Below are 15,119 nucleotides of genomic sequence, written 5' to 3'. Positions count from 1 at the left end.
CAGGCAGGCGCTTTTGCCGCTGAGCTAAATCCCCAGCCCCTCTGAGCTAAATCCCCAGCCCCTGAGCTAAATCCCCAGCCCCTTCTATCTTTTTATTTTAATTTTTTCCTTCTCCACTACAGCTTCTCAGGTTACATGCAGGTTGAAGTTTTCCCTGGCCTAAGAAGCATTCCCAGTCTCAGTTCTTAAAAAAGCATTCCACCTAAGCTTCTAGAAGAGTCTCTTAACTTTCTGTGGCTCTAACTCCTAGTCACTTCTCGGTTGCTTCCTACCACTACACGCCAAGGACACTGCTGCATCAGACCTCAGCAAAACTCACTGCCCAATCTAACTCGATGCTTTAAATCATCCCCCAGCCACTGCGATCTCCACTGCAGTTTGGTTTCTCCAAATACTTCTGGGTCCTCCTCTTCCCCCTTACACCTTACACACTCGTTTTTGCTTCTAATCAGCCTGTTGGGGCAAAAACTCTAAAGCCCAGAGGTCAGAAAAGAAATGGAGATGAATGAGGAGGTCAGGTGAAACCTGCATGCAGCTGGAGAGTTCATGTTTTACCAAACTGGCAGCTGCTACACAGCTCCAACTGATGGTAGTCGTGGAGAACAGCTGTCCAGTACTGCCACACGGCAGTACTATAATGTAGTATCTGGGATTTCAAATACAAACGACCAATTGAGACACACAAACACCACTACCATTAGCACTACACACTGTGCAGGTCACAGGAAAGACACCTGGAGGCCCAACTGCTGTTAGAGTTCAGACTTGTGAGGCTTTAAACAGGCCCTGACGCCTGTCTCTGAGGCCCCAGACAAAACCCCTTCAGACGGCCAAGTGAATGTCTCCATGTAGTTAAGTTGCCAAAATCAAATCATTATGCTACCACAGTTTTCTCCTTCCTTGTGCCAAACTTTCTGCATATTACCCTTAAAGTCAACCAGGACAAAAGCCATGGAGTAATTTACAGCCCATCCCTCCTAGTCAATCTACGTGGCCTCTTGCACACCATCTTTCATATTTGCCTCTTACTTCCCACTTCCACAGTGTGTGAACTAATCTAGCACCTCTCCAACTAACTGGGGACTGGGCCTCCAGAATCATCCTAAAGCTCGTACTGACTCTGTGCTTTCCCTTCCTCTAACGCTACCCAACCATGACAGTTTGAATGTCCTCTCCAAAACTCACGTGGACACGTAACTGTCATTGTAGCAGTTTTCAGTGGAACCTTTAAGAGGTGATTAAGTCAGGAGGACACTACCCTCCTGAAAAGACTGAGGGCGTTAGCGCGGAAGAGGGTTAGTTATCTTGGGATCGGGTTACCAGGACAAGGATGGGCTCCCCGGAGTTTCTCTCTGCCTTGCCACGTGATGCGCTCCAAATACAGCACAAAGGCCCTTGCAGATGCGCTCTGCTCTTGGAGTGTTGCCAGCCTCCTGAACTGTCAGGAATAAAGCTCTGATCTTTATAAATTACCCAGTGTCAGGTATGCTATTACAGCAATACAGAACAGACTAAGGCACCAATGCTCTGCACTTTCCTTGTATTTCTATCAGGAGCCACAGGCCAGCAGCCTTACGTCTTCCTAGCTGTGTTTACAGCTATCCACCCCAAGAGAATGAGAGCTCCCCGAGGGCAGAGTCACGCAAGGTGCTCATCCCTATGTGCACTAAGTAAATGCAAGCATGAACCTGTGGGTAAAGCGCACACAAGAAGAGGCTTGAAATGAAGACACCACAGGTTAAAGCCACTGCTCATCCCGGATTAGGACTATCTATTTTAACCTGGGCCAGCACCATGTGCCAGCCACCCTCATTTTAGACATGCAGCTGACAAAAGTAAACAGTCTGGCAGCATATGAAAACAGATTTGTTTTTAATACTCTGTATTAAGAAAATAGTATTTCTGGAGACTTTATCAACTGATCTTTTCTTACCGTTAACATATAAAGCTTAAAAAAAAAAACTTGCTGAATACTGCCATTGAGAACAGCTTCTAAAATTATTGGCAGTTACAGAAGGAGTACAAAACAGGGATGCACAGCAACGGTCCCAAGTGTACTTCAGGACCTTTCCCCATTATTTGCATCTAAAATATAGAAGTCTTCTGAAGATAAAAACAGGTAAAAGTATGGAAGACACTGGCCTTGGCAAAGACTTTCTAACAGAACCCCAATTGTACAAGAAATAACATCAAGAATCAACAAATAGGATCATAACAAGTTAAAAAGCTTCTATACAGCAAAGGAAACAGTCAACAGAGGGAAGGGGCAACCTTCAGAATGGGAAAAAAATTTTGCCAGCTATTCTTCAGACAAAGGACTAAGATCTAGAATATATAAAGAGCTAAAAACAAAAAATAAGGGCCCCTCCCAATAAAAAACCATCAAAATATGGGCAACTGAAACAAGACATCTCTCAGGAAAAGAATACAAATGACCAATGAATACATTTCTCTGGCTATTAGAAAAATGTAAATTGAAACAACGCTGAGATTCCATTTTACTCCAGAAAGAATGGCTATCATCAAGAAATCAAGTAACAACAAATGCTGGTGAAACTGGGAGTAAGGGGATCCTTCTCCACAGTTGCTAAGAATGTAAACTAGTAAAACCACTAGGGAAAATAGTATGGATATGCCTCAAAAAACTAAAAATAGAAATTCCATTTGACTCAGCTACTCCCCTCCGAGATACGGTCTCCAAAGAATTAGTCATCATATTACAGTGACACACCCACACCCATGTTTATGGCAGCACAATTCACAATCGCTAAATCTTGGAAGCAGCCTGCATGTCCATGAACAGATGAATGGATACAGAAAATGTGGTATTCACAATGGAGTACTACCTTACCCTAGAGAAGAATAAATGAGTTATTCATAGGAAAATGGATGTACCTTGAGACCACTACATTGAATTGAATAAATCAGACACACCGGCTTAAATATTACATGATTTCTCTTTTTTTTTTTTGGTACTGGGAATCGAACTCAGGACCTTGCGCTTGCCAGGCAGGCACTTATGCCACTGAACTATATCCCCAGCCCTACATGGTTTCTCTTATATGACAAAACCAAAACATAAATAAAAAGCAAAATAAAACATAGGCAATAGGGGAAAAAAAGAGACAAGGGAGTGTAGGGGGAAAATGCAGCAAGAAGAAGAGGAGACATAAAAAGAATGAAGATGTGTTATATAAAAGTACCAACTCTGCACAATGAATGTAATCATTATGTACTGCAAACATGTACTAATTAAAAACAAAAAGTGGACAAGCCTCCTCTCACACTTTTAACTAAAGGATTCATTTCCTAGAATCTTCTAGAAAACACAAGTAAAAAGAACAATCACTTAAATTAATTTCGAATTCCAAAGAGTTCTTTCACAGCTAAGAATTTCAGATCTTGCCGTATATTTAGTATCCTTGGAAATGAGTTTATTTAGCTGAATTTCTAAGAATTGAAGAACGAGTTAGGCATGGTGGCACACACCTGCAATCCCAGCATTTGGGAGGCTGAGATAGGAGGATCACTACTAGTTCAAGGCCAGCCTGGGGTATATAGCGAGTTCAAGGCCAGTCTGAACTGCACAGTGAGGTCTTGTCTCAAAAAAAAAAAAAAAAAAAAAAAAAAATTGAAGAACAAGTCTCCTACCTAAGAACACATTAACCATCTATACCCTCATAGGTATCTTGGTGAGCACCCGCACCTCACTGCACAGCTAACTGGTCCTTCTCAGTTAGGGAAGCTATACACTCACAGCCACTTGTTTTTAGCTGTGGCCTATTCTGTAGCAGTAAAGATAAACGTGCCTCCTCAATCAGAATTTTATGGCCATCAGCTTTAAGATACCTTCTGTGGATAGCAAAGCATTCAGAACTTGGGACTTCTTCCCTTCCTATGAGATGTCTAAGACTGGCACTAAGATAGCTAAGGCAATCAAAGTGAAAATGTTAGCTGGATAGTACACCATTGTCTCCATACGTGCAGGAAAATTAGCATGTTTAAAGAGAAGCTTACTGGTACTCAAATTCTCAAACTTTACACATTTCTTCTCTGACCTTATGCCTTTTTTTTAAAATCTGCAAATTCTTCTCTGATGAAAAAAGTCCTTAGGTTTATAACTAGAGCTTAGATAAGATTATGCTGGGGTAATGCCAAAGGATACTATTTCCTGCCTAAAATTTTGATCAGCTGCCCTCTAGCCTCAGCTCTCACATGGCTTTACAAAAACTCCCCTCACACACTTCAGCCAAGAGTTGTAGTTCATGTCAAACACAATGGACAGCAAGCACCTGCTCTGAAGGTTCCTGCGTGTACCAACAAGGCACCCTGCTGAATGGTAACAATCATTTTGCATTTGACGGTTACAAGTCTTGGTTCATCTGCCTTCTGGAGTGAATTAATCTCTACATCTCAAGGTAAACGACTAAAAAAAACACTCAAAAATAAAACTGGGCTTACAACAAACTTTTTTAACAAACTTTTTTTTCTCAGAAGTTGAGTTGCTACACGAGATAAAAGGCCATGGTTTGACCTCAATACTCACCGAAGGATCAACTTGGTCATTGGTCACTCCTCGAAGAACTATTTTTAATGGGTGCTTCATAAATGGGGCCAGGCAAAGGAGCCCCTCCAGGTAATAGCCAATGCCACGAAGGAGGCTACAGTCATGTTCCACTGAGCCGCCATACAGGAGGCCAGGCTGGTAATATAAGGTCGTTCCTTAAACCAGAGAAAAGACAGTCAGATGCAGCAAGAACAAAACCAAGCATTACAAGGCAATGAAGGCCGTGAGTCTCAAGGGGAAAATCTGAGAAGGGCGTCCAAAGCAGTTCAAAATGCCATCCCTGATAGCCCACACTTTGCTCCAAAAGCTGACTCACTCCTGTCAAGCCTCTGTAACAATAATAAACTGTGAATGTAATTTAATAAATAGTAATAAATATAAGCCCTCCCTAAGCCATCTCAGCTGCCAAACTCATGGCAGGGCACAGAGGAGGGCTCCTAGCAGCTACCACGGCCTCCCAGCAGCACATTCTCAGACCGCTGACTGCAGGCTCACAAACGATGACCTAGTATCATCACACTGCAGCCCGCATCCCCTTGACCTGAGATTTCTCTGACATTTTACTTACTAAACAAGATCCCTAGAAAAGGCAGATACTTTCTAGCATTTGATGCCATTAATGATGGCTATTTTAATTTATTATTAATTATTAATAAATATTAATGGAAAGATCTACAAACATGGCTTTAGTGGACACTATTCGTTATCATTATTCACTTTTTCACATATTCGTATTCCTTACTGGATTTACACATCATAGGAAAAACAGGAAAACATTACAGACTGTGGGGGCGGAGGTAGTAAATGGGCAGGCAAGGTATTTCTGATGCTCAAAAGCTTTTGCAATGTCTTCTGGCACAGTGTACAAAAATAAATTTAACACTAGAGGAAAGGGACATTGGAAATAGTTCTTAGGAGTTTCATAAAATAAATTTAAGTTTTACTGCATAGTAAAATCTAAAGCACCATAATCTGGATCATATTCTGATCAAAGTGACTACAACTCAAAGAGAAGGATTCTGGGTCGTTTATCTTAGATGGTATTAAGCGTCACAACACCATCTTTTAGATCAAGAAGCCAACAAAAGCTATATCGCCACACAATCCTTCAGTTCCATCTGTTCACGGGAAATTAACCAGATCAAAATGATGGCATTTAAATTGTGAGAAGGGGAGGGGAGGACACGGGATGTGAGCAGGATCACATAAATGTCCTTCTCTCTAGTCTACCCTGCAGATAGGAGGACAGGATAAAATTACCTGCCTTCTGAATCATCAGTAAAAGTTGCTGAACAAATCTCAGCAATTTCAAAGTAAACAAGCCAAGGAAGACTTACGGAATTACAGCTGGCATAGGGCACCCGAGTATCTCATGCCTGAAACCTATTTTCCACCACTATGGCTAAATGAAGCTACAAATGAGCACATCTCATGCAGCCCAGAGCCACATAGGAATCCAAGCTTGTCTTCTTTTTAGAACCCACATAGATTAAAGGTCAGAGATTCCTTTGTGGAATATGTGAGCAAAGGTACAGAGTTCACAGAGTCAACTAAAGGATCTTTTCCATGGTATCCTACACAATACAAAGATTTTAATAGCAGAAAACGAAAGCTAGAAACAACCTAAAATTTATCAGTGGGGAGCAGCTAAAGAAATTATCAACCACCCATACAATGGAGATTATATTACAACCTACAGATATATGGAGGCAGATCTGCATGTTCTGGCAGTAAAGGCACTCAGATACTTATGCTAGTGAAAAAAATACTAGCTGCAGAACAGTGCGAAAAGGATGACACTGTTGATGTTGAGTTACATAAGTGCCATGTAAGCAAATACTGTGACACTGTCAATCTCTGGAGAAGGACTGGAAGAAGAAAGAGGTAAACAGATTTTAACACTTTTTGTACATGCTTGTGAAAACTTATTCTGAGACAAAACTAAAATTTCAGCACACACAAACTACTGCAAGAAATTTAATGTGATATTATACAAGGACTTTCAAAAATTTTGTGTAAATGTTAAGCATAAAGTATTTTTATTATAAAAAAGTAGTAGCCAGACATGTGGCTGGCCTGTAATCCCAGCACTCAGGAGGCCGAGGCAGCAGGATTACAGCAAGTTCAAGACCAACCTGGGCAACATAGTTCAAGGCCAGCCTGAACTACATGGGAAGACTCGTCTCAAAAAAAAAAAAAGTGCTTCCTTGTTCATATAAAGTTGTCAGTTTTCTACCTCACTTAAGTCGCATGTATGCTCCTTAAATTAGGAACTTTCCCGTATATCCTTGGTCAATCATATCACAGACAGGAAAGTGAGTCTTTCCAGTCAAATACATTATTTTGATAAATCGGAATATTAAGTCTTTATTATAATCTCCACTCATGGCTCCCTTGTGTAATTCTGAAGGGTACACTCTCAAAACATTCCAGCTGAACGATAGCTTTTATGACACAAAGTGATTATTAAAGGTTTGAACACAATACAATATTTACACCATTAAAAAGAGAGAGAAGCAAAGGAACAGTTAAATAGCGCACACAGGTGCTTTCACATCGGACAGAAAAGGATCTTACCTGTTTGGTTTATTTCAATTCGAGAACCATTAGTTATTTTGTCCAATAGCCTTATGAAGCTGGCTTCAAAATCTGTGAAGAGAAAACAGACCGGCCTTGTGTTAGGGCACATCTGATCCAGATACCACAGCAGAGGGTGGGTTACTGCCGGCTTCACCACTGGGTTTTCCTCTGGACCCGGGTGAGACCAGGGGAACTTAATGCAGTGAGAAAGAACTGACTAGTATGTACGAATCCAACTGAGAGAAACAACTCAGCTTTCCTGCTCCATAAAAAACAGCATCTTTCCCAGCAACCTCATAAGCCATGAACTGGAGCCGCAGAAAACCCACTAATCACCTGTCCAAGGACGCCAGGTGGGCAAGCCAAATGAAGTCAGAACAGCAGAAAGTATTCCTCCTTGCTCCAGAACGCCCGCGAGGGGAGATTAAAGAGGGCCAGCTTTCAGTTTCACAAGCAGAAAGACATCAGTGCCTCTTTCTTTCAACAAAATGTCCCTTTCTCCTTCTCTCTTTAGGATCTACGACTATCTAACTAGTGGTGGCGGGTTTGTGTGTGTGTGTGTCTTTCATTAAAAAATACTTGAGCCAGGCATGATGGTGCACGCCTGTAATCCCAGCACTCGGGAGGCTGAGGCAGGAGGATCCTTGCAAGCTTGAGACCAGCCTGGGCTACAAAGTGAGCTCAAGGCCAGCCTGAACTGCAGAGCGAGACTCTGGTCTCAAAAAGACAAAAAATAAAATTTAAAAAAAAAAAGAGTACTTGAATATAGTACAGTATTACTATTTCCTATTTTTAAATGCATGATAAAGACCAGATGTTAATAAATGAAATTCTCTTGATGATAGGATTATAATTAATTTATTTTAAGTATTTACATTTTAATGTTCAAATTTGTTAATTCCTTTTATGAACAGATTGTTATCTAAAATATAAAAACTGATCATTGTTTAAAAGCGAAAGGAGGGAAGGAGGGAAGAAAAGTGCTGTAGAAGGAACAGAGAATAGATTTTTAAATGTGAAAGTATGTGAGGAAATGGGGAGATGATTCTGGAAGGAGAACTACCTATGTGCTCTGTGCTTCCCTGAGCTGATCTTACAAACATACACACACATACACCCTAGCTTACACACACACACACACACACCCTAGCTTACACACACACACACACACATACACACACCCCAGCTTAACCTCCGGCCCATGAACAGGGAAAGGAAGACCAACTCTTCTATAACTGCCAGGCATTCCTGTAATAAACCAGCACTTTGTGGGCACAGATCCCAGCCGTCACCTAAACTGACCCCAAAGGGTAAGCCAGTCAACTAAGCAATTCTCATCTACCTGGTCTGTTACTTAACATTGGCTCATAACTCTATCATAGCAGATTCTGCAATCTGTACAAAGAGCACCCAGCTAGGAAGGAGCCAGAGAAACGCCATTAAATCCTGAAATAAGTAAAACTGGCTAATGACAGCTGCAGCACATTGAACATTTACTTTGCAGCATACATTCTGTCATTTAAACCTTATAACCTTGAGGGAATGGGTGTCACTCCCGTTTTATAGAAGGTTGAGACCCAAGATTACCAACCAGTCTAACTTGGTCAAATGACCAACAAGTGACAGAGCTGAGATCTGAGCCCAAACTCGTCCTCCTCCAAATCCTCACCCTAAAGCACACCACGACAGCTTGTCTCCACTCCATCACTTGGAGCCAAGCTCTTACTCTAGAAACCATGGTAACTTTTCATCTGCAGGCGGTAATCTACCAAAGGACCTTGCAGTAGTATCAGGTCCCCAATCAGTATTTCTTTTTAATTAAATTAAAATACAATGGACTGCATCAGTCCCCTTTATCTGCAATTTCACTTTTCATGGTTTCCGTTACCCAGTCACAGTCTGAAAATATTGAATGGAAGATTCCAAAAATAAATAATTCATAAGTTTTAAATTGCATGGCATTCTGAGCTGCCTGACGAAATCTCACACCATTCTCTTCTCTTCTGCTGGGGATGAGACGCACCCCTTTGTCCAGTACAGCCAAGCCATATATACTATCTACCCGTTCGTCACTTACTTGCCATCTCAGTTATCAGATCCACTGTCCTGGTCCCACAGTACTTGTGTTCAGGAAATCATCATTTTACTTAATGATAGCCCCAAGGCACAAGAGTCAAAGATAAGCCTATTATCCTAGGTATTTATGTATAGAGAAAAAAATGTAGTATACATACAGCTCAGTTACTATCCACAGTTTTAGTCACCTACTGGGGCACTAGCAACATATGTCCCACAGGAAAAGGGGTACTACTATATAATATACTACAGTAACTATATGCAATACGCAGTAACTGTACACCGTTCATGAAACTTTAGCTTCAGTTTAACTTATCTTCATATGAATTGTGTACGCAGAATCACACAAATTTTAAAATAACTTAAGTACTGAGTTGAACTAAAAAGTACTTCTAAGGTTTTGTATAGAATACTGTATTACTGAAAAAAAATCAGGTACACTCTGTATCATAATGCTACTTTGTTAGGTTTACGGCAAATGCAAAGTACTCCACATAGAGAAAGAAAGCTCTTGCTTTGCTCAAGCTTTCCAGATGCCTAAATGAAAAGAACAAGTAAATCCCAAAATTAAAACCCCATAGGTTTTAAAAGATTAGGAAAAAAAAGAAAGCATGATTTTAAAAATGTTTTGTTTTGTTTTGCAATCCACAAGGGTGCTTAAACATGAATGTGGTCACAAATACCCAGCAGGAACATGCGTAGGAAGGGAATGGGTACCTAGTATTTCAAACAAAAAGACTCAGAGCTAGTTCCAGAGTCTTGCAAACAGTGAAGATATAGCTCCATCACCTGGTATGAAAAAGATCTCCAGTTCAACAACTTCAAAGTCTCCAACTTCTTTAAACCAAGATGCATGGGATTCTTTGCCCGCCCACCTCTCACACACCTTGACACTTCTCTTTCAAGACTATTCCTAGAAGTACAAAATATCAGGTATCTAAAAACCTTACAGGAAACATTCCAAAGCAAGCACAATTTTAATACACTGTGTAGAAATACATAATATGGTGATAAAACTATACAAAGAAAGAAGGTAAATGCCATAATGATCAGCACCTGGCTATCACTAGGGGTATGGAGGACAGCTTTGAATGGGAGGAAGAATACAGATGTTGACTGGCAAGGCTCTATTTCTTGACCTGCATGAAGGTTACACATACATTCATTTTATAATCCCTTAAGCACTATTTTATGCCTGAGGTATTTCTCATGTTTTGTTTTGGTTTTTTTTTTTTGGTGGTGCTGGGAATTGAACACATGGTCTTGTGCATGCAAGACAAAAACTCTACCACTGAGCCACATTCCCGACCTCCCCCCCACTCACGTTCTTATATACAACACTATTATAAAATTTTAAACTACTGGGGGGCTTTGGGGAAGACAGCAGAATGGTGAGCAAAAGAGACTCTTCAAAGAGTCTCTTCAATGGTGAGCCAAAGTGTCTGGTGCCCAGACACTGGAACACAGCAACAAGAAGAGGAAAAGAAAGGAAGTGGGTCTCCAGGACCCAAGAAGGATCTAAAGCGAGAAGTGAAGCCTACAGAGAGAGACAGTGAAGAGGGATTTCAGGGAAGAACGAGGTGAAGGCAGGTAGCACTTTCCACCTGAGCCTGGACTGCAGACACATGGTGACTACTGGCAACCCCAGAGGCCTCCACAGAGAAATGCACCAGTGGAACAGAGCACTGGACACGGTGGATTGCAGTGGCTGGTGAATTACTCGGGTTCAGACGTCCCCCAGGGGAGGGCTATCGGCCAGGAGTCATCTTAGAAGAGGGGCCAATGGAGCTCAGACCTCAGAGCAATTGTGGGCTCCATCTAGCAGCTCCCAGTATCAGGGTAAGGGAGCTGAGTTCAAGGTGGAATAAGTCAGGGAGTCCAGTTTGTGGTGACAGGGACCAAAGTTCAAGCCAGAGTGGATACACAGACTGCTGCAGGTTGAAAGGATCTGGTTCCAAACTCATAATTAGAAACCAGCCTAAACTTCAGGGGAAACTTCAGGGTGCAACATCACTGAGATTATCCACTATACCACCATAAAGTTACCGCTGGCTTACTGGGATAAATCAGCACAGATCAGCACTCTATCTACACACTTGTCTACCAATGACAGCAGAGAAAAACCTCAAAGTGGACTTTTTTTATTCCTTTTTTCCTTTCTTTTGTTTTTCTTTTTCCTCTTCATTGTTTGATCTTGTTTTTATGAGCATGAATGTGGTTTCTAGGTTTGTGTGTGTGTGACTGTTCTTCTGCTCTTTTTATTTCTTCCTTCTCTCTTCTCTCCCGACTTTTTTCCCATTTCCAAAAATTTGCATGATCTTCTGTTATGGCTGATACATTGTGTCAACTTGAGGAGTCTAGAGTCTTGGCTAACTCAGCATTTCAGCATCCTGGGGTGAAAAGGACAGGCCCTTACCACTCTGGGATGCTGTTCATTGTGTCAATGTGAGAAGTTTAGAAGGTTAAGTAAGTGACCAAGCACGGGGCGGGTCCTTACTTTATATCATCCTGAGCCTGTGCAGGAGGAGGGCATGGAGATCACGTGAGTGCTACATGCCCCTGGGTGGAGGTGGACTACTTACAACATAAGGGAGGAAAAGAGGCTTGCTCCCTGCTTTTGCTCTTGCTGCTTCTGCTGTTTTTACATCGCCATGAACTGTTGCCCTCTGCCATGTGCCACTCTGCCTTAGAGTCAGCCAAATAAGGACAGAAACCTCCACAAACTGTGAGCTAAATAAACCTTTCCATCCTTAATTCTGGGCATCAGGTATTTTGTCTCAGCAACGAGAGAAAAGTAACCAAGACAGAATTTGGGACCAGAGAAGTGGCATCCTTGCTGTGACTATACCTGACCATGTAGTTCAAGAACCTTTGGAAATGGCTTGTGGAAAGCGTTTGGAAAGGTTCAGCGATTTCACCTGAAAGAGAAGCACTAGAACACCTCTTTGGCTGTTCTGTATGGGAGATTCTGGCCAGAGCTCAGAAAACCAAAAGGCTGATAAGAATCCTGCCAGTAAAGACCAGGTTTGGGACTGCATTGGTTGTTACACTCCAGATTATGTGTGTTATGGCTTGGCAGAAAGTTTGTCTGCATTTTGCTCATGTCCAGAGACTTTGCCTGAGACTGAGATTAAGGGCAGTGGACTAATTAGTCTGGCAGAAGAAATTTCAAATCAGTTGAATGTTGAGACAGTAACATGGCTATTGTTGTGGGCTTTTAACCAGATTTATGTTGAGAATCAAGAGCAAAGAGCACAGCAGGATGATTTAAAACATGTGAGTTTGGCCAGGAAAAAAAAAAAACTCCAGTAAAGCTGAGGACTGGAAACACAGAGCTGAGGAGATCTCGGTTGCTGAGAAGAAACAGGAGAATAGAAAGGATGGCCCAAGGGCATCACAAGAAGCAGCAAGTCTCCACCCTTCACAGCCTCAAAACTGCAAAAGTGAAAGACTCTGCTTTGAGAAAAAAGCCACAAAGCAGCATGTTCCAGAAAGGTGGCAGCAGCCACGCTAGGTTCCAGAACACTGGCGGCACAGAGAATTTGTTCCTCAGAATTGTATTTAGAGTGCCCAGCAATCCAGGCACTTCACCTCTATGGCCAAGAGAGAAGAAAGCTTGGCTACTCCTCCAGGTGGCAGCAGACATTGGCACCATCCATGTGGCACTGGTTGCAGGTGCATGGAGAATTCAAGAGTTCTGAGGTTAAGAACACTTGCACCTAGATTTCAAAAGGCCTGGGAGGCCAGGCAGTGTGCCCCTGAGAGGGGAGTGTGTGAAGCTGTGAATGTGATGCAGAAAGTGCAGTGGAAACCTCAGAAGGTTGGAAAAGCCAGGGACGTGGATTGTCTTGAGGAAAGCTGCAAGCAGGAAGCAAAGTGAGCCCAAGAGAGAAGTCCTAGGAACTACAACTACCAGAACTGCCATAGGGTTGGAGCCACATAAGGCCTTTGGAGCTCACAATTTATCACAGATTGCTTCAAATGTTCCACATGAAACTATAGGACTTAATGTTAGCCCTGCTGGATTTTGGACTTGCTTTAGTACCAGTGCTTTGTATCCCCTTTTGGAATGGTAATGTTTATTTTGTACTACTGAATGTTGGAAGTGTTTAACTTTGTTTTCATTTGTACAGGGGCTCACAGCTAAGAGTTTTGCCTTATATCTTTTTGTTTTGTTTTGTTTTGTTTTGTTTTTCTCCGGTACCGGGAACCGAACTCACGACCTTGCGCTTGCCAGGCAGGCGCTTGTTTGCCTTATATCTTGAAAGAGACTTGGGACTTGGACTCTTCAGCAATGCTGAAACTGCTAGGACTTTGGCAACTCTTACAGATGGGACTAAAATGTCTTTTGCATAAACAGATATACATGAGTCTTAACATGTTATGGTTTGTGTCTGGATATCCCCTCAAAGACTCAGGCAGTCATGGGGTGGGACTCTATAGAGTTTATGACTGATTCATGGGTGTGAGCTACACCCACCATGGAGGAGGTAGTCTGCATACAATGTAAGGGAGGGAAAGAGGCTGCTTGCCACTGCTCCTGCCTTTTGCTCTTGTTGCTTTTGCTGTCTTCTGCCACCATGAACTGTTGCCCTCTGCTATGTGCCACTTTTCCTTGGATCCAGCTGAGTATGGACTGAAACTTCCACAAACTGTGAGCTAGATAAATCCTTCCTTCCTTAATATTGGGTGTCGGTATTTTGTCCCAGCAACAAGAGAAAAGGAACCAAGATATCCTCCTTTGTCCTCCAGCTTTGTTAGTACTCTCTTCCTCTTCTATTTCTCTATTTTTTTTTCTCCTAGCCCCTTTTAAATTTTCTCCCCTGTGGGTAAAAATCACCAAATTGAGGACTTATTTACTGCATATAATTTTCTTCTTCGTTTTAGATTTTTGTTACATAAGCACAAATCTGGTTTATACAGTTAAAGCTGGAAAATTAATGGTTACCTCAATGTGTCATTTTCTAGGTTGTGCTTGATGCTATTGTTATTGCTTATTGTACCACTTTAGCCAAACTGACATAACTGTTCTAACCAGCTGTTCTTCCTGGTATAACAAGACTCAGACTGTCTAATACTCAAAAACAATACTATGCACAGGTGACAAAGAATCAGGATCTGGGCCAAGTAGGCATCAACTTCTCATACCCCAAAAATTGAAGAGGTAGGATCTTGCAGCAAACTCAAAACCCAAAAGCCATTTCTGAGAAGTAGTCATTTTCTAAGAGTTCTCAATACTAGCAATAAAGCTGCTCCATATGGGCAATTTACATGCATCAATCCAGGAATTAAACTAAAAAAAAAAGAAAAGATAATAAGATGACACTTAAACAAGATGCAACTCCAGACATCCAGTTCACCAAAGGCAAATCCAGCAATGAGGTGGGTCAATCCAAAAGCCACCCACCTGGCCTCTCTCAAGTGGTAACAACAAGGCAAATGAAGGAGGCTCTAGAAAAAAGCAAATCAGAAATAATTTCTCAGTTAACTACAGAGATGGTGACCACAATAAAAAACATGTTTAGTGACTCTAGAGCAGATACAGATTAAAAAAATAGAGGAACTTAGGAAAATGATGGACACCACAAAAGCACAACATAGGAAAGAAATGAAACCCATAAAATAGATTCAAGCAGATGTGAAGGAGACTAAAAATTCCATTGACAGCATCCATAGCAAAATAAATTAATATGTGGACAGAATCTCAGACATAGAAGACAGGCTTGCAGTTAGCGATCATGAAAAGAAAGATATTGCTGGGCATGCCTATAATCCCAGCCTTAAGATGGGAAGCTGAGGCAGGATGATCGTTGCAAGTTGGAGACCAGCCTGGGCTACAAAACGAGCTCAAGGCCAGCCTGAACTGCATAGGGAGACCCTATCTCCAAAAGACCAA

The 15,119-nt window shown here is 41.8% G+C and overlaps 1 protein-coding gene across 1 annotated transcript in view; it reads right to left on the bottom strand.

Moving 5' to 3' along the window:
* Rcl1 (RNA terminal phosphate cyclase-like 1) overlaps positions 1-15,119 on the bottom strand; it is a 63,745-nt gene that overhangs the window by 32,749 nt on the left and 15,877 nt on the right. Inside the window, exons 2-3 of the mRNA XM_005388652.2 lie at positions 7,145-7,216; positions 4,547-4,722 (exon numbers count right to left, since the gene is read on the bottom strand). Of these exons, the coding sequence (XP_005388709.1) occupies positions 4,547-4,722; positions 7,145-7,216 (248 nt within the window). The remainder of the gene's footprint in view (positions 1-4,546; positions 4,723-7,144; positions 7,217-15,119) is intronic.

Source organism: Chinchilla lanigera, unplaced genomic scaffold (assembly GCF_000276665.1).
Source record: "Chinchilla lanigera isolate Chin_1 unplaced genomic scaffold, ChiLan1.0 scaffold00033, whole genome shotgun sequence".
Taxonomy (NCBI): Eukaryota; Metazoa; Chordata; class Mammalia; order Rodentia; family Chinchillidae; genus Chinchilla; species Chinchilla lanigera.
Note: the sequence above shows the minus strand (reverse complement) of the source record. Positions and strands in the feature narration are given on the sequence as shown.